The 22,192-nt window shown below is 41.6% G+C and overlaps 1 protein-coding gene across 2 annotated transcripts in view; it reads right to left on the bottom strand.

Moving 5' to 3' along the window:
• LOC136852911 (uncharacterized) overlaps window positions 1–21,130 on the bottom strand; it is a 59,190-nt gene extending 38,060 nt beyond the window's left edge. The window contains exons 1-3 of one of the 2 annotated variants that reach the window (XM_067127867.1): window positions 20,556–21,130; window positions 6,193–6,379; window positions 5,463–6,076 (exon numbers count right to left, since the gene is read on the bottom strand). In XM_067127867.1, the coding sequence (XP_066983968.1) occupies window positions 5,463–6,076; window positions 6,193–6,379; window positions 20,556–20,867 (1,113 nt within the window). In that variant the 5' untranslated portion in view covers window positions 20,868–21,130. The remainder of the gene's footprint in view (window positions 1–5,462; window positions 6,077–6,192; window positions 6,380–20,555) is intronic. The other variant, XM_067127876.1, reaches the window with a different exon arrangement.
• Between the last annotated feature and the right edge of the window lie 1,062 nt (window positions 21,131–22,192).

Raw genomic sequence — 22,192 nt, 5'->3', positions numbered from 1 at the left:
ACCTTAAGCAGGTGGAAAGAAGGAAAATTGTTGTTTTGCATCAACAGCTGGGTGTTTCACTAATGGACACTAGATATCTCCCCAAAAAAGTAGCACCACCATTCATAAAAAGGTAGTTTATATGATTTATATATTACCTCACAAAAACATTTAAGTCTGAATAAATCTACACACCTCAGATTTGTTACTCCTTAAATGATTGATTATGAAATTTAGGTCTTGAAGACCATGTGCCGGAACCCGTCAGGATTATTTAGCGCTGTAATGAAGGTGAAATATTTAAATTAATATGATTGATAATGAATAGGTGAGTGATGAAAAGGACTTAAACTACAGCTGGTTCCATAACCATAATGAAGGACTTACATGAGCAAAGGTTGCCCAAATTGCCTGGCATACGTTAAGAATCCCTGACAACCCCGTGGTGCTGCCAACAGGTTCATTTTAAAATGACAATTTTTTAATTTGCCTTTTTCATAGCTAACAAACCTACAGTCTTAATGTGAGGACATATCTTCTAGCCTGGCTATGAGAGAGGAGGAAACAATCGACCTACCTTCTCCCAGCCCAGGGAATCCACTACTGGGTGGCAAGAGGTGGGCAATATATGTTAAGACCACAACTCCTCTTTTGAGCAGAATACTGAACTTATGTCATTATAAGGGATCTCCTCATAGGATGTCTACTCTGTTGATGATGCACATTCCATTGGCATTACTAGGACATCTCTGGCGATGGTGCGAAGTCCGTTGACAGTACACAAGTTGACTACTTGGCAAGTATCTGGATAGATCCTTATCATAGGACATTCCCTGGAGTTATCCTATCATTTTCTCTGTATACAGTGCTGATAAATGGGGTTGCAGTAACATGCTCAACACAAGATGTCAATCAGACAGAATCCTGGATGAGGGATGTATGTCAGACAAGTTCCTCCTGGAGTCTATGTCCATGTACTGGTACCAAGTTCGTCTTCTTTGGCAATGTGAAGTGACTGAGCATGCCTACTTTACCTTATCAGCTTCTACTGCCAGATTGGCTTTAATACCAATAAAGGTATACAAGAGCACTTGTCTTTAGGGAACCGATCTCCTTAATATTCAAGAACTTTTATGTTCGTGGAATTTTGACCAATGGTTCTTAGCTAAGTTAGACCACTTTCACTGCCTGTATCGATGAGATCTTTATGGTAAGGACAGTGGAACTGACCGAGACACTGATCCCTTACTTTCCTAGTTGCTTTTTTCTTTACCGAGGTAGGTAAGAAGGTAAGACCTATCAGATGTTGGACCTTTGGAATACACGTGTCTGAAGTATTCTCTGAACAGGTATATCAATAACTAATCTGGGACTTAAGTTCTAAAACTTATTTTCAGTCAAGGAAGGGTGTCTGGAGCCCCTTCCCTTGGTCCTTGTACCGTTACATTACTTCAGTGCGGAGTGGGAAATGCTGGCAGTAATTGCTGCTGACAATCCTCAGTATGGTAACACCACGATAGAAACTTTGTCCCCAAAGGTCTAATGATAGTACCTGTACTCAGAAAGATAGAAGTACTTTCAGTACAATGGCAACAAGGAATCAAAAGTGAGATGGATGAAATGTCCACACTTTTTCGAAGAAATCATGGGATATGACGGTTGATTTTGATTTCTGGTTCTTGCTCAACCTTGACAGATTGAGTATTGATCATGCTCTTTCTTCTCTCGATTCCCTGTTGTTGGCTCTGTTCTGATCTGCTTATTCAACATATTCGAAGGTGATCAGTTAGATCGATCAATTTCCTTCGATGGCCTGTGGCACCAATAACAGTAAGACTTCTGCATTACCCCCAGAATCTAGTCTTTCTACCCAAAAGCTAACGCTAGTTCGTTACCTTCGAGCTGCCAAAGAAACAATGGCGAAGGGATCCTTTTCCTAGCTGGGGAACAGATTTACCGACCATACTGTGACACTTCCTACTCGGCATCAGTACATTTCAGGTAGGATCTCTAAAAGGGAAAGTCATCTAAATGTCTGTCACACTTGGCAAGGACATGTACAGTGAACCCCCCATATTCGCAGGGGTTGCGTCCCACACAGCCCCCGCGAATAGGTCAAATCCACGAATGCTTAAAACCCCTCTAAAAACACTTAGAACTGCTCATTTTGATAGCTTAAACCAAGAAAAACCCTGTAAAAATGCTTATACCTGCGTATTTTAATAGTTTCATCACAAAAAGTGCATTTATTCATGAAAATGATATGAAAATACAGTAATTAGTGAATATTTCTCAGTGAAAAATACCGCAAATGGGCGAATTTTCCACGAATGATGGCTAGATATGTTCCACAGAGAAACCCGCGAATGCGTGAGGAGAACCGTGAGAATACGAATAGGGGGTTTACTGTAGTTCAAGTACCAGGATAGAATGTAAGTGAAATTCATTTATATTCTCTTACCTTGGATTGTTGACCATAGGCAAAGGGGTCATTTCTCTGCCTGGGGGAATGACCTTCCAAACATATCCTGCCATTTCCTGGTGGTCATCACTACATTAGAGGCACCATCTCTAGGGGCCACAGTCATCCACCAATATCTGGCATTCAGGAAGAACCCGTCAATCTGGTACTTGGATAGTATGTAATTGTGCACTTCAGATTCTTATCCTTTTACCTTGGGTTATTGCCCACGAGTCCTTGGATCCTTGGTGGATGCTCATTACGTCGTATAGTTTACACAGCTCTTGAGGACAGATTACACCTCACCTAAGGTCTGTGGCTACAGGGAGGTGTGGGCAGGACTGGCTTCCTACCTACCGCCTGTTTTCTGTCCTCTTCCAGTGGACAGGAGTGAATGAACCACCATGAGCTGGACTGGTGTGCATGCAGGTGACCCACGTGACTAAAGTTTCCTGTCTATAATCCACTTTTGCTTCGATTAATAGATGCATCTCCTATCTCATCTCTAGCAAGGAGTGAGGAGTGACTATGGGCAAGCTAACAGTCTTCAACATTGTGGGTTCATCCATTCCTTTTGAATCTAGGGTTTTCATACTTTTCTTTTATTCTAAGTGCCCAGAAGTCTGCCAGTTCACACATGTTCAACAGATCAGAAGTATGGTATCCTTCCTTTGCTTTCATGACCAGGAAGAGAAAACCAGGTGAGCCAAACTACCAGTCTGTTCAGAGAATTACTTGGAATCCTCCCTCCAATAGTTAGTCTCCATATTTAAAGAATGACAGTTTATATTCATGTGGGAATAAATGACAAATTTTTCATTTGTATTTTTCCTAGCATACAAACCTGAGGTCTTACCACCCCTTTTTCTTTTACCAGGCCCAGAAGGTAAACTGAAGAGACAATGCAATCTGGTTGGGTGGGCAGTACTCCCACCCATCCCTACCTTAGGTAACCACTGCCACAACCTAGCAAAGTCTGACGACTGGACTTTCCAGCTTCGCCGAAAGTTATCCCATATGTAAAGACATCAGGTTTGTTAGGAAAAATACAAATTAAAAACTTATTTGTTCACGTGGAACAAACCTAGGTCATAATGTAAGGATAGTCCTGGCTTTCAAACTGAATTTTATCATCATCACTCAACCATTTCAGCGCAGAGATGAAAGAAAACTCACATTCTAATAGGTTTTTTTTTTTTAAGCTTTATCTTTTTAAATTTTTTTCAAACACTAAGATCAAACTTAATTCCAATCCAATTTTGATTTTTTAACCTCTTTTATTCACTGAATAGTAAAATTTACCAAATCAAAATAGAACTTATGGAAACGGATTGACTACCTTGATGCAAACATCTTATGTCCATACTCAGTTTCACCCAAACCCTATTTACTACTTGCCCAACCCTTCAGTCTCAAATAAACCTCATCGTTTACCAATTTTTATTTTCTACTAGCCTCACACAGGACACCAAAAATTCACCTAAGCATCTTTTAATCTGTGATGTTGGCAGAACAGAGTACTAATTGGGTACAAATTTCTAATTCCATTTCAGTTTGCTTCAGCTTATGTTCCTCTTTCCTTTCCAGTAATGGCCATGTTTCTGAGCCTTCCTTGCATTATTCCCAAAAGGTCTACAGTAGTTTACTTAGCTTCTTTCATAACACTATCCAGCCCCCTTCCTCCTTTTGTCAGAACAGTATTTCAGAAATTCAATCCTTACACCAACCTCAACCACCCTTGTAATACTGTGGAGATGGAATAGCTTCTATTTTTGATAACTTGATACCTTGCCCATCAAAATTTACTTGCAATTGCAGTTTGCAAAGACTTATGGGCATTTTTGGTGAGCCTTGCAATGAATGTCAAGCCCGCCCTCACGTTAGTACATCTTTAATGGTTATTAAACATATGCCATCAACTAAAACTGGCAACCATTGTATTTAATATTTTTCCAACTTCCTATCACCGTAACAGCTTGTCGTTCAATTACCAGTTTTGATATTGAGTAGCATTTTATTAAGATATGACTCTACGGAAACTGTCCTTTTAAAAGTTAACAATGACAGCCATTTACAACAATGTTAAAGTAATACACCCTTAAAATCTTTTGGGGTACAGGTTACAGCAAAAGGATACCAAGTTAATTCCTCCTCCCAGTGTTGCTACTACATTGTAAGCATTAATAGTGGCCTAGTGTACATAAATTACCTTATTATGGGCAACCAAACAGAAGTGGTAAAATCTACTGCCCTTTGTACTTGTAGGTGACTGTCTAGTGCATACCAGGCCTTCTGGTTTAAAATTAATCCCATAATTGCTAGAATTTTGTTCACCACAGTTAAGTCTCCATTCTACAGTAGTAGGTGAATGAGTTAAAAATTCAAGGAATATTTTTTATTGAATTAAACTCTACAGGTGCTGCATGAAAAAATTAACACACATGCCATACTGAAATACAGCAGAATATTCTGTAAACTCTCAGTAAGGTACTATCACTGTGATGGGAAACTAGTCAACCCTACCACAGTGGTAGTTCCTACCTGGGAAATTACACCACTGGTATACACTGACACATCCAATTGGGTGAAGAAAACAATCTAGAAATATTATTGAATGCTGGGAAGTAAAACACTTCCCTGTGTTGCATAACATGACTTACCTGGTAAGACTGAAGTCCTTAAATTGATGCATGTACTCAAGCACCCTGGATGAGTGTGAAATCTCTAGTCATGAAAACTAAACCACATGCACCAGAGATACTCACTCAACCAATGTGCTTAGTATTTCTCTAGTATTTCGTAGTCAACTTTTTAGAGCCTGGCCTTCTATACTTACTCAAAGCCTTCCACTGAATCATGTAACATCTCAAAAATGCACAAATTCAAAAAATGTATAAACTTAGCATGCAATTTTAAAAAAATCAATTTACTAACCAATCTGCACAGAGCCTTGTAAAATTATGTACTCTATTCATAATCAAAACCTTTGGATACCACTAGCTCACCTTCAAGTTACACCTACCGCTGCTAAAAGTGACAACGTCTCCACTTCAGCACTGGAAATGCCAATCTTTCGAAACACCTGAGACACATTGAAGATGGCAGGAACAGAAGAATTACATTTATCAATTGCCTCTTGAAGTTTAACTAGTGCAGTAGTGGATTTTCCCAACTTGAATAAGCCTAGGCCTGTTGACCATAATACCCAGCCTTGCAGTGAGGTTCCACATTCTTCCAAATTAATTTCATGCAACAGAGCTAAACTTTCACCATAGTCTGACTCTCTATAAAGTTTACAAGCAGCAAGGTACTGTACAAGAACGCCAGTGTAATTGTCTCGCACTTTCAAAGTCCATGGTTGCCCCTTCAGCACCATATAAGAAGTAAAGAGCATCCTCTTCAGTGAGTCTATATTTTCATTGTGCCCTATAGCATCAAACAGCCAATCAGGTGCTCTGCAATCAGGGGACCAATCATCACTCCAAGAAATACATGCCTCCAAATGGGGTTTTTCCACCTTCTCAGGAAGATGATTTCCAATAAGGAGCAACAGCAAAGCAAAGCTGCTACACTTATCTCTTTCTGTAATGAGGACAGCTATGTCTCTGAGGCTCCCAGGTCCACTGTCAGCTACCCCTTGAAAAACAAAAGATTAATTATATAAACCTGTCAATACTATATTGTATGTTCAAAGTAGTGTAAACAGCTTAACATTAACACATGCTGTGACAATTACAACCATCTTTACTTACAACGACCAACAAACTCCGAAGCAACCTCTTCAGCAAACTGTGTGGTCACTGTGGTTGGGTGGTGCAGACCCACATACAGTAGTGTTAAAACTGCCTCACACTCTTCTCCCCATGACTCTTTGGTTGGAGCAAGCAAAAACTTCCTAATCACGCAATCAAGAAGCTCTGGTATTAAAGCACTGTCTATCTGTCAAAAGAAAACAATCATTAGTTGGTGTCTTGTATGTAAATATGTTAATGATCTACAGTACTCTCTTCCTGCTTTGCAATTACTGTAGTTTTAATTGTGTAACAATTCTGCTTGCTGCAAATCTACTTATCTTTTATTCATAAATGTTTTACTTACAGTTCATAGCTTTGATTTGTCTAAGGCTCAATTTCTTTCTTTCATCCTTATTTATAAACTGAATATACTGAACATAATAATGTACTACACTCACACACCAGAGACCAGTTATTACATAGTGGGCTCCAACGATGCATTGGTCTAGACTTTACTATTGCGTCTTCTATGCGACCGTGAGACAATTATTGCAACACGGAGATACCAGACGCATGTACCAAACAACAGTTAAAAGTTAACTCCACAGCTATTCAGTAACCAACCATAAAACTCTTAATTAAAAAAATATGCAATGAGAACACAGTAAAATTATAAAATTTCATTGTAATTTGGATTTTTCCCAAGTATATAAACCTGAGCCTTTCAAGTATACACAGCAGCTGAAATTGGTTGTTGAAACTTAGTAACAAGGTAGTTAACTGGTGGAGAATCTGTGAATGGGGGAGAAGTGAACACTCAGCTCACCCACTGCCACCACCCTCTTTGGCACCAGGAACATTGCAAAGTGACTTAAGTTTAAAGGCTCTGGTTTAAGTACCAAAGGAAATATCAAACATCTACGTAGGCGACTAGCACCTGAAGAGGAAGACGTCTCCTCCTGACTAAAAAGTTCAACCTCCTCCCATAAGTACCATGCTCCTGGTCATAATCATGAGCAGAGGAGGAAGGGGACAAAGAGATTCTCCAGATTCATACCAGAAACTGATTAATGTTAAGAGCCTGCCACAAACTCAAGAAAAAGAACAAGGAATCCCTAGCTCTCCAAAAGCCAGAGATACATTAAACTACGCAACTAATCAACATGCTACGAGCCTTAGGCCACTGAAAAGTCTTGACGGTGAGATCACAATTCAAGGCCAGCCTCTCCCAAAAGGTTCTCTAGACCACCAGCAAGGTCCCAGAGAGGAAATCATGTCTTTTTATCTCAGGCCAGGACAAATTTGACAAGGGCTGTGTTACTACCCAACTGACTACTTGGTGATTGCTAACAAGAAGAGTTCCTGATTTCAAGATCTCGCTGTGAAGCCTCTCTGAAGTGCTCAAATGGTTGTCCGAGTTACGCAGCACAGGACGAGTCATCCGTGCTCAAATGGTTGTCTGAGTTACGCAGCACAGGACCAGTCATCACACTCCAGAGGATGAAGCTCCCAGGAGAACAAGACTGCTCAAAACTCCTTTTTTGCAAGTAAAAATAGTTCATCCAAACCAGATCTAGACCTTTCAATTTGAAGGCCTGGCTCAAGTTAGTGATAAGCTTTCACCAGGGAGATCTGCAGAACAGGTTTGAATACACAAACCCCTTCTGACACCAAAGATGGCCTACTTCCACAGATTATATGATAATGATCTATATTTCATTTGGCAAAGAAAGTCCTGCAAATTTCTGGTGAAAACTGTTCATCAATTTCCCTACTTAAACAATGGTTGACTGGTTTGCTGGGCATGCTGCAAGACCTTGCTGTCTAATAACATTAAGATCAGTGGCCTGGAAATATTGTTTACACTGACAGACGGAGAAGTAGCCACAAGGTCAGTGGATGCTGGGTGCTTGGTGGCAATGACCAACAGAAAGGTACTTAATCACAGTAAAAACTTTGCCAGTCTGAGCAACCAAAATCTATACACAAATAGTTGCAGTGGCACATTCATGCTTTGTATCCCTGTCTGGCATTTATGGAATTAATAAAGAACAATACAGCCAGAGATTAGCACTTCCAAGGTGAAGCTCAGATGCTGTTATATGCAGAAAGAACTTTACAAAAGTTACTTTTCTACATACCATGTATAAGGACAATATCTAGAATATGCTTTGTATCCCTGCCTGGCATTTATGGAATTAATAAAGCACATCCTACCAGCGAAGACGGACTGGTGTGATGGCGAGGGGTGGCAGTGACTCGAAGGGTAGTATATATTCCTCCCGAAGGACATCCACTATCCAGGTCTCAGCTCTGTATTGCTGCCATGTTGCCCAATGGTTCGACAGAGCATAGGGAACCCCCCCTTCAGCAGGAATGGGGGGAAAGCCACCCCTACCATTTCCCCTTGGCCCCCTTTACCAGACTGGAAAGCAGACTGAAAGGGGCGCAAAAGCCCACCCTTTCCACAGGAAGGCGGCGGCTGGGTGTTTCTGTGGGATCCCTTCGAAGACTGGGACTTCTTAGGGGCCGAGGAAGTGCTAGCCTGGCCAGAAGGGCGGGTCGCAGTGGAACGCGAAGACCTGGAGGTCTTGACCACTCCCTGGTGAACAAAGCGGTCGCTGTTAACGGCCCAACACTTGTCCAACGCAGCATCTACCGCATCTCTAGGGAAGAAAGGTAGAAACCAGCAATAGTCTCTTCTGCAGGGTCATTGCTGACTCAGGCGCCACGGACCTGGAGAAGCAAAAGAATAGTGTCTCTCCGCTTAAGAACCAAATTGGCCTACAGGTTTGCCATCTGGTGGGGTGAGGTAGGAGATGGCTCTACCTCCAGACTGGCATAGTCTCCCGAAAGCAGAGTCCTCCCCAGGTACGATAGCACCCAAGGAGGCAGCCACTTTGGATACTGTGAACGACCACAGATCCAATCAGAAGACTGCCAAGAAAGCTGCCATGGCAGTGGCTTCCAGGGTTGCTGCCTCTTGCTGCGCAAGAGAAATACTCTCCACAGTAAACTGCTGCAACGAGACCTGGGCCTAGACTAACCAAGTCCGGACCAACCTGTTAGGCGGCAATGACCCTTCCAAGGGCGTACAGAATCGCTTCTGTCAAGGCAGAGGAGGGGAGCAGCCTGTCCGAGCGGTTCGATCGAAGAGAATTGTCTTGCCCGACACAAGACCATTCACCTGATCGAGCAACCCTATGGCAAACGTGGAGCACGGCAGCCCCATCACCCCTTGGGTTCCTTTTTCTGTTCCCAGAAGGATTCGAGGTGCGAAGGACGATTCAAAGATGAGGCTGCGGTCCCTTCCCCAAGGTCACTGTGCTGAAGAATCGCTTTAATTCTGCATCTCGGGGGCGTCTGTGACCCGGGGAAGAGGACCCTCGAGTCCTTCCATGGTGCGGCCCTCCCGATCTACTCTCCCCGCAGGAGGGAGAACCTCGGCAGACCCCTGGGATCCTTCCTGCACCATGCAGGCATACAATCTGGTCAATCCAAGAACGGAGCCAGGAATGTAAGCCCTGAGGTTGAACTCTGGTGAGATGACTCAACAGAGTTCCTCCTATCCAACTTGCACCACCTAGAGGGAACCCAGGAGGTTGAGAGAACAGGCAAGGAGGATTGGGGACCCCCACTGGTCTTGCTGGCGGAACCAGCAGAGGAGCAGCAGCCTGGGAGCGGTCACCAACCCGCAGTGATGATGGCAACTAGGGTCGAGAACGCTTTCGCCTTGGCGAAGCGTTGTCCAGAGGAGAGGGGAATGGTTCATGCGAGTTGAGCCAGGCTGGCCACGGACTGGGCGAGTCGAAAGCAAGGCTGGCTGGCAACAACTTGCGCTGTCCTCTAGACTGGTCCAGACTTCTTAAAGGCCGAAATCTTGCGAGAAGACTTAGCAGAGGACCTATTCTCCATCTTGCCAGGTGTCCGGACTTAAGGACGCAGGTTCTCCATCTAACCCAAAACCGTTATTTATCACTGGATCAATGTAGTTTTTTTATATGTTATACCTACTTGTACAAAGATAAATCTGTGCGAGTTTCATTGAATTCGGACTGTTTTTTTTTTTTTATGAATAAAAACTATATATCAGAAAAAAAATTAAATTCTATTTTTCTCAAAAAGTACTGAATAGAATTAATAACAAATTTCCATGAATCTTGTTTATTACAATATAAACAAAATCTATGAAGGATTTTTCCATGTTTTCAATATTTTTTTTTTTATAAATATATATATAAATATACATTTTTTAAAGTTTGAAAAAATATAAAAAATTGAAAATAAACTTTAGAAAAAACTCCTCCATACGAAATATTGTAAATTTATTCCTCTTTATAACGATGTATTTGGATTTGAAATCGGTTGATAAATAGCGGAGAAAAATAGCTTTGAATGTCAATAAGTATAGTTTTGAGATATCGATGCCCAAAGTTTGAAGTGAGATTATGAAGGAAAACAAAACATTATTGCTTTCATTAGCAGTTGTCGCTATTGATACTTATTTGGAACTACTCTAAATTACTTGAAGAACAACTACCTTTCTTACCCGATACAATTTCTGCTCATTACATAAGCATGGCCCCAAGTCCCCGCCCTAATTAGGGGTATTAATCACTCAAGGTGAGGGTGTCAGGAGGTACCACCTCCTTCCTTGTCGCCTGGTTTAACTTTTATGGATTCTAAAAGCTCCTCCCTCATAATCTTCACTTTTTCTTCTTTTTCTTCTGTCTCTTATTCTTGGTTTTCGTTTCCTGATTCTTTCGTTATCCAGACTTTTTAGTGATCTCCTAATTTCATTGCTTGTGCCAAACAAAGAGGTTAGAAGATTACTTCTCTCATAACCAAAAATTATGTTCTAGTGTAGTCACTTGCTGCAAATATGACTCTTTTCAGGCCAAAAACTTTACCTTAGGACATTTCATCCACAGTCTACTGTGAATGGACTCATTTGGATTTTGTGTCCATCCAGGTAGGCATCTCTTTAGAAGTTCTGGATCACTCATGTCTCTGAATACCTGACGTATGTGGCCAATCAGTTCTTTAGGTATATTTCTCAGGTGTTTTTCTAGTGTCATGAGAAGGTGGTTCTTCACCTAAAGCCTGTGCCCTGTTGTAAAAACACCATGACTCGGTGCCTTTCGGACACATTTTATGACCACCTGGGTCTTTGTCAGATGATATCATATGGAAATATGTTGCCCAAACTGCCCTCCTCATGATATCTACACTTGTATTAGTATGACTTCTCAGGGCCCTTCCATAACATCCTTGAATGTATTCAATGAGCTTTTGTGTTAGGAGATTTCTTCCAGAAAGCAAGCTCATTTTCCTGAGCTTTCAGTTTTAGTCATCGTTATCTCACTCAACTCTTTCTTTAGCTTCATCAGCGATAACCCATCCTCTTCTCCGCATGGTTTATACATTCTTGTTTGCTTACTTTAACACTGATATATGGGCCTTCTCCATTATTCAGTTGACATACAGCTTTATAAGCACTCGAGTCTCCGTAAACACAAATCTTGCATACCGAAACCAAGATTTTCTGATCGAGACCATTCTCACTGCTTGCTCTGCTTCCATACTTCCTGATTTACCATCAAAATTTTTCCCACAGTCATGACGTTTTCCTTATTCTCAGAGCACGTTTACAATAGTTACTGATCACTTCAAAATCTATTACTGTACCTGTAAATACTTCAATAACAAAACCAACCCCCACATGTGACTTATGCCCACGAGTAAGCCAGGTGCCGTCAAAAGACACATCAATGTTTATAACATTATTTTCGTCTGGCACTGCTCCAAGTTTCTTTACATAAAAATCATATACAAACTTATGAGCCTTAGCCTGCATTTTCATGAAATGTTTTTATTGCATTTGAATATATATTTGCTGTATCTATTATATGATCCAGCACTAAGTGGATCACCACCAATCAAACCTCCCATTTTTCTTAGCCCTGCACGACCAGTGCCATTGTTCAATGAAAGAAAAACTTCTGCAAATTATTGTGTGTGTATTGTTGATGCTTTTTCCTTTTCCATATAATTTTGGTGGAACTTGGTTTAGTACTCTATTACACGAATTACACACAACTTCAAAGGTAGTATCCCATCTGTCCTTCTTGGTGACTATTTCTAAGCTATTTTTTTTACATTTTCTCTTTGGACATTTTAATACACTTACTAATGCTTTTAGCTGTTCATTACTTATGCAATGAATATCATCATATTCCTTTGTCTGATTTTCCTCATCCTCGTCTATTGACATCAGCTGAGATCGAATTTCTGGAGGAGGAAGGCGGCAATCACCATTCAAAGTAGGCCCTGATGATGATGATGATGATGATGATGATGATGATGATGATGATGATGCAGTAACTTCCTCACAGACAGATTCCTCAACAATATCTTCCATTTGGCCTATTTGCTCTTGTTCATTTGGTAATGACGAATCACTAACATTTGGGTCGCGGCACCAACATCACTTCACTATATCCGCCATGCGTCTCATGACTGTCCTCACTCTTGACTGCTTTATGCTTATTTGCCCACCTAAAATGAGATGCCACTGTCATATTTTTCCTTCTGGCAGCTAAGGTACTTCTTCTCAGTTTGGGCATTGTGGAAAGTTAGTCAAGAACCCGGTATTTGAAAACTCGGAGGGTAAACACAAAACAACTCAGAGGGTAAACAAAACCACACAGAGTAAAACAAAGCTTCGTGACACTTCCGTTTTCACGAGGAGCACTGAAATGATAGATTAGTCATTGTTCTAGCTGCTGTGTGATTTACAGATATGATACATTGCTGCCAAACGTCGAATATATAAAAAAATAATTGAAAAAATTGGCGTCTCTATGCAAAAGCAATGCACAAGGCAACCTACATCGTCTGCATTAGCAGACGATGCAGTTAGGGTGACATCACCATTTAAAAACCGATATATCTTCTTTATATATAAGAATTATTGCCTGAAACTTCTTGAGGGCATGTACGACATGTTTGCGCATAGATACAAGTAATATCTCGATTTTCGGTATCTGAAAGTTTTTATGTGTATACCCATGGTGGACTGCTACCTTAAGAGGCCGACGCACCTTCCCAGGAACCTTGCTTGGCAGTCATGGATGTGCCAGCATGAAGAGTCGGGACACCAGCTTGTTCAGACTCTTCTCCCGTCCTGTGCCCGAGTCAGTATGGAAAGAGGTATCTCCGGTACCAGACTGGGGTACCCGGTTACTCGGCGCAGCTCGGGAATGAGTGTCAAGACACAGTGCTGGCCTTAGAAGCAGACTTCTTTGGCACAGCAGTGGTGTTCAAACCAAGGTCTGCACGCCCTCGGCTCCAAGACAACTGACCTGGGGTCAACGAATCAGTTCCCTAGCCCGCAGACTGGGAAGAGCTGATGAGAGATCCAACTCCCTTCCCTGCGGAAGGAAGCAGTCCCTTAGAAGTCTCAGGGCGAGACTTCTGGGGGGGGGGGGGGAGCCTTCACCTTCAGTCAGTGAGCCTCAGAAGAAGAGGTAGTGGACGATGACACCTTCTTAGACCTCCTTTGTCATCTTTGAAGATGGTGGTCAGGTCCCCCATTCAGGAGGAAGCAGCAGATGCAGCAGCAGCCAGGGGGAGCCAGGGAAGCAAGAGCAACCCAGGCAGCAGAGTTCAGCAGCTACTGGGGAAGGTGGAGCAGCATGGGAGCCAGGTAAGCCAGGAGCCGGTACATGGGTAGAGGGCACGGTTGGAGCAGGAGCAGGAGCAAGGTTGGGCTGAGAGTCAGAAAATCCAGGAGCCGGGACCAGGGTTGGAAACAAGTGTGGGTCAGCAAGAGTAAGATCAGCAGGAGCAGGTACCATGATATAAGGCACCGACGATGTGACCATACTGGAGGGGCCAGGAAGCCAGGTGGCAGCAGCACGGCATGGAGAGAGGCAGGCACGGCTGATACCTGGTTGCCCAGGTGTGAGGCAACAGTCACAGGCTGCTTGGTGAAGGACGTCATGGTGACAGTTGACGTGGTGGAAGTGGCCACTGAGTGGGTCATCACAGGAGCGCCAGACAGATGGGAATCCAGGCCCTCCAATGACAGAATGCCAGGTAGAAAGAGGTGCAGCTAGGTGGAGGTGAGGTCTGCAACCTGCCCACCAAGAGAAGCCACGATCGCCATATCTGAAGACAAAGTCTGGTCAAAAGAGGAAGCCTCGACTCACTCTGGGGGGAAAATCTCCTCCACCCCTGGGAGCGAGGAGAGGCCCCAGAGAGGATGTCCTGATTGTCCACTCCCCTGCAGCCTTCCACACCCTACAAGCAAGTGAAGAAGGTGGTGGGGGGTCCTCACCCAAAGGAGAGGCAGCAAGAAGGGGAAGCTTTCTGGGAGGGAGAAATGATCCCGACAGGTTAGCCACCAAGGGAGTCACCGGGGGTGTATAACCCTCAGATGACACCTTGGCGTGCTTCCTTCGGTACTGTCTCCTCCCCTGACACTTCACCCATTGCTTGGCCGACAAGGAACAACAATCTGAGCAAGGAGAATTACGAGAACACGTACATCCCCTGCAAGTGGAGCACAGAGCGTGGGGGTCCATATCAACAAACAATCAGAACCTATTACACTTCTTCCCCCTTACCCCAGGACATATACGATGCGGAAAAGAGGGCTTACAGGGGTTATCAACATTCATTGCAACCCCAAAAAACTAAAAAGATCCCACCGGGAAAATAAACAGCAGTCAGGGCAGAGCGAGAAACACATCTGTAGCGCACGACGGCCGAAAGCAAATCGGAATGTTTACATCTGGGCAAGCGGTACCCCCGCCTCCCGGACAGTAGTTAACTGCCCAACCACCTTGTTCGTAAGTTCAACGGCCGTTTCCAGCTTCGCTGAAAACAACTAATGTAAAGGAAAGAAGGTTTGTATATTGTGTAGGAACAAATATATTTATAATGGCCTGTGAGGGTTAACATGGCTATATTGTTACATATATTTTCACTATTTACATATATTTCTCACTATGTATGAACAAATCTGTAATAAGTACATATATATGCATCTAAAACTTTTTTGGCATATTACAATTCTTGTTGAAAACCTATGAGCTTCAAGGGCCAACTGTTCTCAACAGTTAGCTTTTCTCTTCAGGACTTTTAATTTCATATTTAATTATTCATAAAACTTTTCGGGTAAGCCATTGGTGAACGATATGCCCCATATCCCAAAGCAAACTCTTTGTGTACTGGACTAAATAAAAAAAAAAGGGGGGGGAGGCTATGGCCGACATATCTGAGTATTTCATTACAGATTTAAATACACTGGTATATTTAACTTTTACATAAAACAATCCCATGTGTTTAGTACCAGTCCCTTGGGGGTGATTTTGGAGTAATATGCACAGTTAGGGGTCATGAATTACTTTTCTTCTCTTTTGGCCCAGTTGGGAAACGGCATCCAAGGTTAGGTTAAGCAAAGATAAAGTAAAACTATGGGGTTGCTCCGCATCGGCTATTACCTTAGAAATTGACCTTTTCTTTAGTATTTTGGTTAACAAAACATTTTTTGGCAATCCACTGCAATTAATATGTAATTAACATCAGAATCGATATGTTTTTGTATGCTGGCCATCCTGCAATGCTATCACACATGTGCAGTGTTATAGGGGAACTTTTGGTAAAATGTGGTTTCTTTCACGGGGGGGTCCGGGGGCAGAGCCCCAGCTAAGTAACATGGCCTGCTAGGTTAGGGTAGGGTATGTTAGGTTAGCCTAGTTCCTTTAATAATAGATTTTCTTAGCCAATCCCTTCTTGAACAAGTGGCTCTCTAATGAAATGCCTATGCCTTCAGTAGCCCTGACCCACTACTCTGCATTGGACCCTCTTGGAGTGTAGAACGATGGGAACAGGTTCTACAGACGCAAACAAACCTAACCTTTCCTAACTGGCAGGTCCTGACCTAACCAGAACTTAAGCTTGTCTAGCCTCACTTAGGGCGGTATGGCCTGACCACCCACACAAGGTACACTAAATATCAGAGACAATGGACTTAGCTTCCATTCGGAGGTAGTCCCTTAGTTCTGTAGGCTACCTGACTGTTGTACCCAGCACATTAAGGAGACAATGGATAATGTTCGTTTCCAGTCTGAACATCCCTACTCAGTTTTTTATATCTTTCAAATCTTCATAAAATAAAAAATATTTATACACAGGTCTTGCAAACTAATATTTATCAAAAAATAAAATATATGTAAATGATTGAGAATTTTTCTAAGTTTCAATTTTGCAAGATGCACTTTGAAGGGATATTTGATTCCCCAGGGGCTAGTACTTTACACAGTGAAACACATTTGATCCCCAGGGACTAGTACTAATCACTTTAGTACTAGCCCTCAGGTGGAATTGGAATTCGGCCCAGAAACAAACTTTTACTGAACTAACAGCAAGGCTTACTCCCAAATATCAAATTAGGGTATATATTTAAGTAAAACAATATTAAGCTATTTGCTGTATACAAGAGAGGCACTGGCTGTATTTTTCCAAAATGCTTCCTTCATCTAAGACCACTCACTACTAGCCTACTCTTAATTAGGGTATTCATGAACTGAGCTTTTATTTATTTATTTATTTTTTTGCCAACTATGTGATATACACACCTTTAGTAATATTTTTTACCATTCCTGATTTCAGGAATTTGTGCTAATTAGGCTATCATTATTGAAAATCATTTTAGACTATGTATAATGTTCTTGGACCAATTTAGTCAGCCTATTCAATGTTAACTGAGTACCTTTCGTGCAGGTAGGACGTGTCTGAAGTGCTCTGTAAAACAGTGCCTGACTTGCATGATGTTCAAAGTGGATATGAGGAAGTGGAAGGAAAAAGAGAAGATAAATACTGTAGAAATTAAGTCAAGTAAAGGGAAAATCAAACTATCATTGGAGAGAGAGAGAAAAAAAAAAAAAAAAAAAAAAAAAAGAGGATGAGTCAACCCACATCGAGAGAGTCAGCAACCTGTGGACACTGCCCTGGGGAAGTTGATGAGGAAGGAACTTGCTGTGAAATGTGTGACGTATGGTTTTATTAAGAATCTTTGGGCATCGAGGTGAGGTCAGATACACACCCATGTAATAGCATTACACACACACACACACACACACACACAGAGAGAGAGAGAGAGAGAGAGAGAGAGAGAGAGAGAGAGAGAGAGAGAGAGAGAGAGAGAGAGAGAGAGAGAGAGAGAGAGTATAGAATTAAATAAAAACTGCAAGAACAAAGAAACACACACACACACACCCCAAAAAAATAGAGAGAGAGCTCAGTAAACTAGTGACGTAATGATCAACATGGATGAATTCCAAAACAAAATTGATAATGCTGACAAAGACAAATATGGATATGAACAAAAAACTTATGCTGAATCACTAGAGAAAAAAAAAGAAAGTGCTTCTGATCACATCTACAATGAGAGCACAGCAGCTAATGAAAACGGACAAATTGTGAGCAAAATAACAGCACCAGTTGAAGAGGTTAACACAACAAGATATGGACACTTATTTGTAAGATTCCAGACAGGAAGATCTTAGAAAAGACAAAAATGGAGATTTAGAATATCAACAACCTATCAGTACATGAGAAGGGTCAACTTAAACCAAAAATAAAAGTCGTCTACGTCCCGAAGGATAAAGATGACATTGCCTATAACACTAAAGAAAAATCCATGGATAGGTAGCCTCATCTGTGAAAATGACGACTTGAGAGTTGTAAAGGAAATGATAGCCAATGATGACAAATATAAACACTATATCATCAAATGCACACCACAAAAACAAAAGGCTATCTGTGACAGAGGTGACAAATTGTGTACACTATATTGTCGTTGCAAAGTATCCGACTGTTGCATGCCCATCAATGCTATAAATGTCAGGAATTTGGTAACAGCACAGCAAATTGTAGAAATGACCAAGCTTGCCCTAGATGTGGTTAAAATCACAAATCAAATGCATATGCTAGCACCATCTTCAAGTGTAAAAGCTGTGTAAAGAAAGGTCATAATGACACTAAACATATAATGGCAATAAGTACATAATATGTGAAGAATATATGTAAAAGGTGAAAAATAATACGGATCATGGCTTGGACTAATAATCTTCTATGCAATATAATAATAATAATACTAATAAAAAAACCTATCCTGGACAAGCTACAATACTGACAAGAAAACACAGAAAGACAATTATAAAATACATGAAGAACCTTATATTGAAAATGTACAAGGGCCAGCCAGACGTTTTTATCCCTGTGGAGGGTCGTACATAAAACCAAACAAGGTGAAACAAAGTTAAATGACCAATGTTTTCACATTCACAGCATAAAACAAGATTTAGCTTTCACTGTATTCGCATCATTCTGTTCTGCAAAATGTACAAAAATACTGGTAGGGTCCTCCAGCTCCTCTGCCCAGGTTAGGGCTCAACGCTCCAAGCTATACTCTAGCGATGAAAGGTTGAGACTTTCCTATAGTTAGTGGCGTTAACATTCCTATAGTTAGTGGTGCTAGCATGTTTCCCATTTTGCCAAAGGAGGTATTTAATCCTAATCTAAAAATGAACATTTTCAGGATTGATCTCAAGGATAAGGTTAATCCAGAGTTGACATTTTCAAGAGAACAGTCCAGCTGCTTGTGTTTACTTACTGTACGTGACTTTTTAATTAATGCATTAGATGTGCATGCACTTATATACATAAAATGTATTTGTATATATATATTATATATATATATATTATATGCATAAAAGGTATTGTGTATATATTATATATTATATACACCTTTAAATACTGTAGTGATGCAATGCAAGATCCAAGTATATTATATATAGTTTTTTAATCTTTTTACTTTGCCTTTGTACCAATGAATGAAAGGAGGTGGCAAAATCCTCTAATTACAGTGACCTGTGGTCACTTCAATCATCCACACATGAGGAAATGGCAGCACCGCTTAAAAAAACTGAAATGTCTGAATGGGTTGAAAACATGGTAGCAGTGCTAATCAGTCCTGGTTGTTTCGGCCGTAAGTCACTTTAGGTCGTAACATCCAAAACAACATAAGACGTTACGTTTATGGTATTTACCATTATTATTTCATGTTTTACGTACATCCCCAACGGGCTGGTACTAATCACGGTGCACATTTTGCAAGTAAACGTGCTTACAGGCCGAAACGACCCGAATGCATGCTAATCACCTTGGAATCAACCCTTTGTACCCCGAGTATAGGTCAAGATTAGGCTTGTATTTTTGGACCCCCCACCCCTTTGAAATACTTGAGCTTACAAACTGATGTCTGAAGCCAGCCACATGTGGAAATTAAAAGCAAATCATCTGCAGGTTAACCATTAACCCATTAGGCTACAACAACCTTTGCAGTCTACAGTAGGGACGAGGGACTCGCCTGAGTTTTGGGCATCAGACATTCTGCAGACCACAGCTTGCATAACAGACCCTTACAAATTACTCAACATAACGCAACCCGGCCTAACCTTCCTTGCATGCACTCTTACCACAGGTCAACAAGCCCTGACCTGGCTGGTGGGCCTTTGCCCTTGGACACCCTGAAAAGAACGGAATTCTGCAGGATTATCATGTTAGGCTATTAGCATGTTAATGTACTTGCAGTTTTAGAACTTGAAAAGTAGTAATGAGTATTAAAACATTAGCTGGACTTGGTTGCAGTAGGCTAGCCTACTGCCCAAACTTTAGTCTTAAGTAGGCATGAGAGGGCTCTTGGCTAGTCTAAAAGGTACGATAACAAGAGGGTATTGGCTAGTCTAAATAGTACGTAACAGGAATGGGTTACTGGCTAGTCTAAAAGGTACGTAACAGGAGAGGGCTACTGGCTAATCTAAAAGGTACGTAACAGGAGTGGGCTACTGGCTAATCCAAAGGGTACGTAACAGGAGGGCTATTGGCTAGTCTAAAAGGCACGTAACTTTGGAAAATTCAAGCACAACCTATTCCCTACCTAAAGGTCAACAATAAGGAAGTTTGAACTGGTACCCGTAAAATAAAAGCCTATGCTGGTTCTGACCAGGACAAGCCTACTATCTGGTCTAATTTCTTATTTAATCGGAATATAAAACTAGTCAACAACGCCAAACGTTTCCGCAAGAAAGCTAGAGTAAAACCCCAGCCAATCAATCAACGCTGGTTATACTTGACCTGTCAAAGGCCCGGTCCAAAGTCACATACGAAGGCCACAACCCAGAGCCCACCACGCGCCTCTACTGGCACCCCCGAAGACAAGCCTTGGCCAGTGGCCGCCCTGCGTGCTCTCTCTATCATCCGACAGGAGGTAAAGAAGGAAAAAAGCAATTATTATCACAAATACTCACCAATGCCTGGGAAGCGCATTTCCTGAGCTCCAAGAGAAAATCCGAGGGTTCACGTACACTTGGTGGCGGCATAAGTGTTGAGGACGCGAGTGATGGAGGAGGAGGAGGAGGAGCAGGAGTCGGAGGCGTTGGAGCAGGCGACGGCGTGGTATCACTGTGTTTGAACGCCGCCGATGACGCTGATGATGACGACGCCTCGACCGTTACAACGCCGCCACTCCTTTGTTCCTTCTTGGACGACCATCTTGTTGCCCATTTCTTCTTATTGCTCACGCCAGGGGCGTCGAGGGCACTTTCTCGTTGTCTCTTCATGGCTCGGGCGTTAACCAACGCATCAGTTAAGGTTACCTTACGCGGTACACCACCGGCTTGCAAGTAGATGCTATAATGAAAGAGAGAGCGGTTGCTCGCTCATAAACGACGCATGCTTCCCGCGTCAGAGGGAGGGACATCTACCGGCCGTAGTAGTTCGTCCAAAAAGACTCTGACGTCACCGCTTTTCGAACTTTCGAAGCGTTCGAGATAGGGTGGAATTGGGGACGGGAATTGATCTCCTTGTCTCCCTTGGGTGAATTATTTGGATAAATTCAGCTAGGAAATCCATTCTGTCATACTTGAGCAACTGTAAATTTGAATTTCTTTATTTCTGGAAGTTATAAATCTCTTGCTAATTTATGATCTCGAACATTTTGTGGCTTCGAAACAGTGTTTGAATTCATGAAAAAGAACTGACTTGCTTGTTACTGACGTCATTGTAATTCACACCGAAAAAAAAGTTCACATATAAACAAGGAGCGTTACCACGTGACGTCACAACCACGATTCTTGCAGAGCTAATGCTTACGAAACTTGTAGAGTGAAAACTACGCTATATCATTTCATACCTCTTGTTTTCACGTTTCCTCATTTTTTAATTTTTTGTTGCACAAAACGCATGTCGTTTTCTAGCATTTTACCTGTTATGTTATAATTTCTTTAAACCTCGGGGTCTTTTGATATACGAGAGACTTGCTAAGTGTAACTGATATCAGTATAGTGGAGAGGTTTGAGAAAATTTTTCTACCCATGTTTTCATTAATGCCTTGATTACAAAAAAAGAATTTATTGATATTCCTTGTGATCATGGTTACTTAGATTTTATTTAAACCAGACAGTGTAGATTGCCTTATGAATGTTTATAATCTGCTGAGTAAAAGTGGGGCCTTGACGCTAAAGAAGGAAAAATATTATAAATAGGGCACATGGCGAAGGTTAACGGCTAAAACTGCATAAGTATATAAAACAGTAAAGAACCGTTACAGTTACTTGAGAAGGCGGAAACCGCCACATTATAATAAGAAAATCTTAGAAAAAGCAATTTACATATTCTTTTTTAAGTGCTTTATTACCATTTGTATGGGATAAGATTCGTAGTCTGGAGCAATTTACATGAACAGCTATATATAGGCTTCTTAATAGTTTAACTGGTAATGTTAAATGGAAAAACGTTCCCTGATGATTTCAGTGATCAAGAGCAGGCAGATGGTATTCATGGATATTTCATGTAAAAAAAAAATGATAGTATAATTGTCAATTTTGTCGAAACGCTGAATCAGATTAGTACTGAATCTATTCCACTGTAAGACTTTCGAGATATA

Source organism: Macrobrachium rosenbergii, chromosome 3, assembly GCF_040412425.1.
Source record: "Macrobrachium rosenbergii isolate ZJJX-2024 chromosome 3, ASM4041242v1, whole genome shotgun sequence".
Taxonomy (NCBI): Eukaryota; Metazoa; Arthropoda; class Malacostraca; order Decapoda; family Palaemonidae; genus Macrobrachium; species Macrobrachium rosenbergii.
Note: the sequence above shows the minus strand (reverse complement) of the source record. Positions and strands in the feature narration are given on the sequence as shown.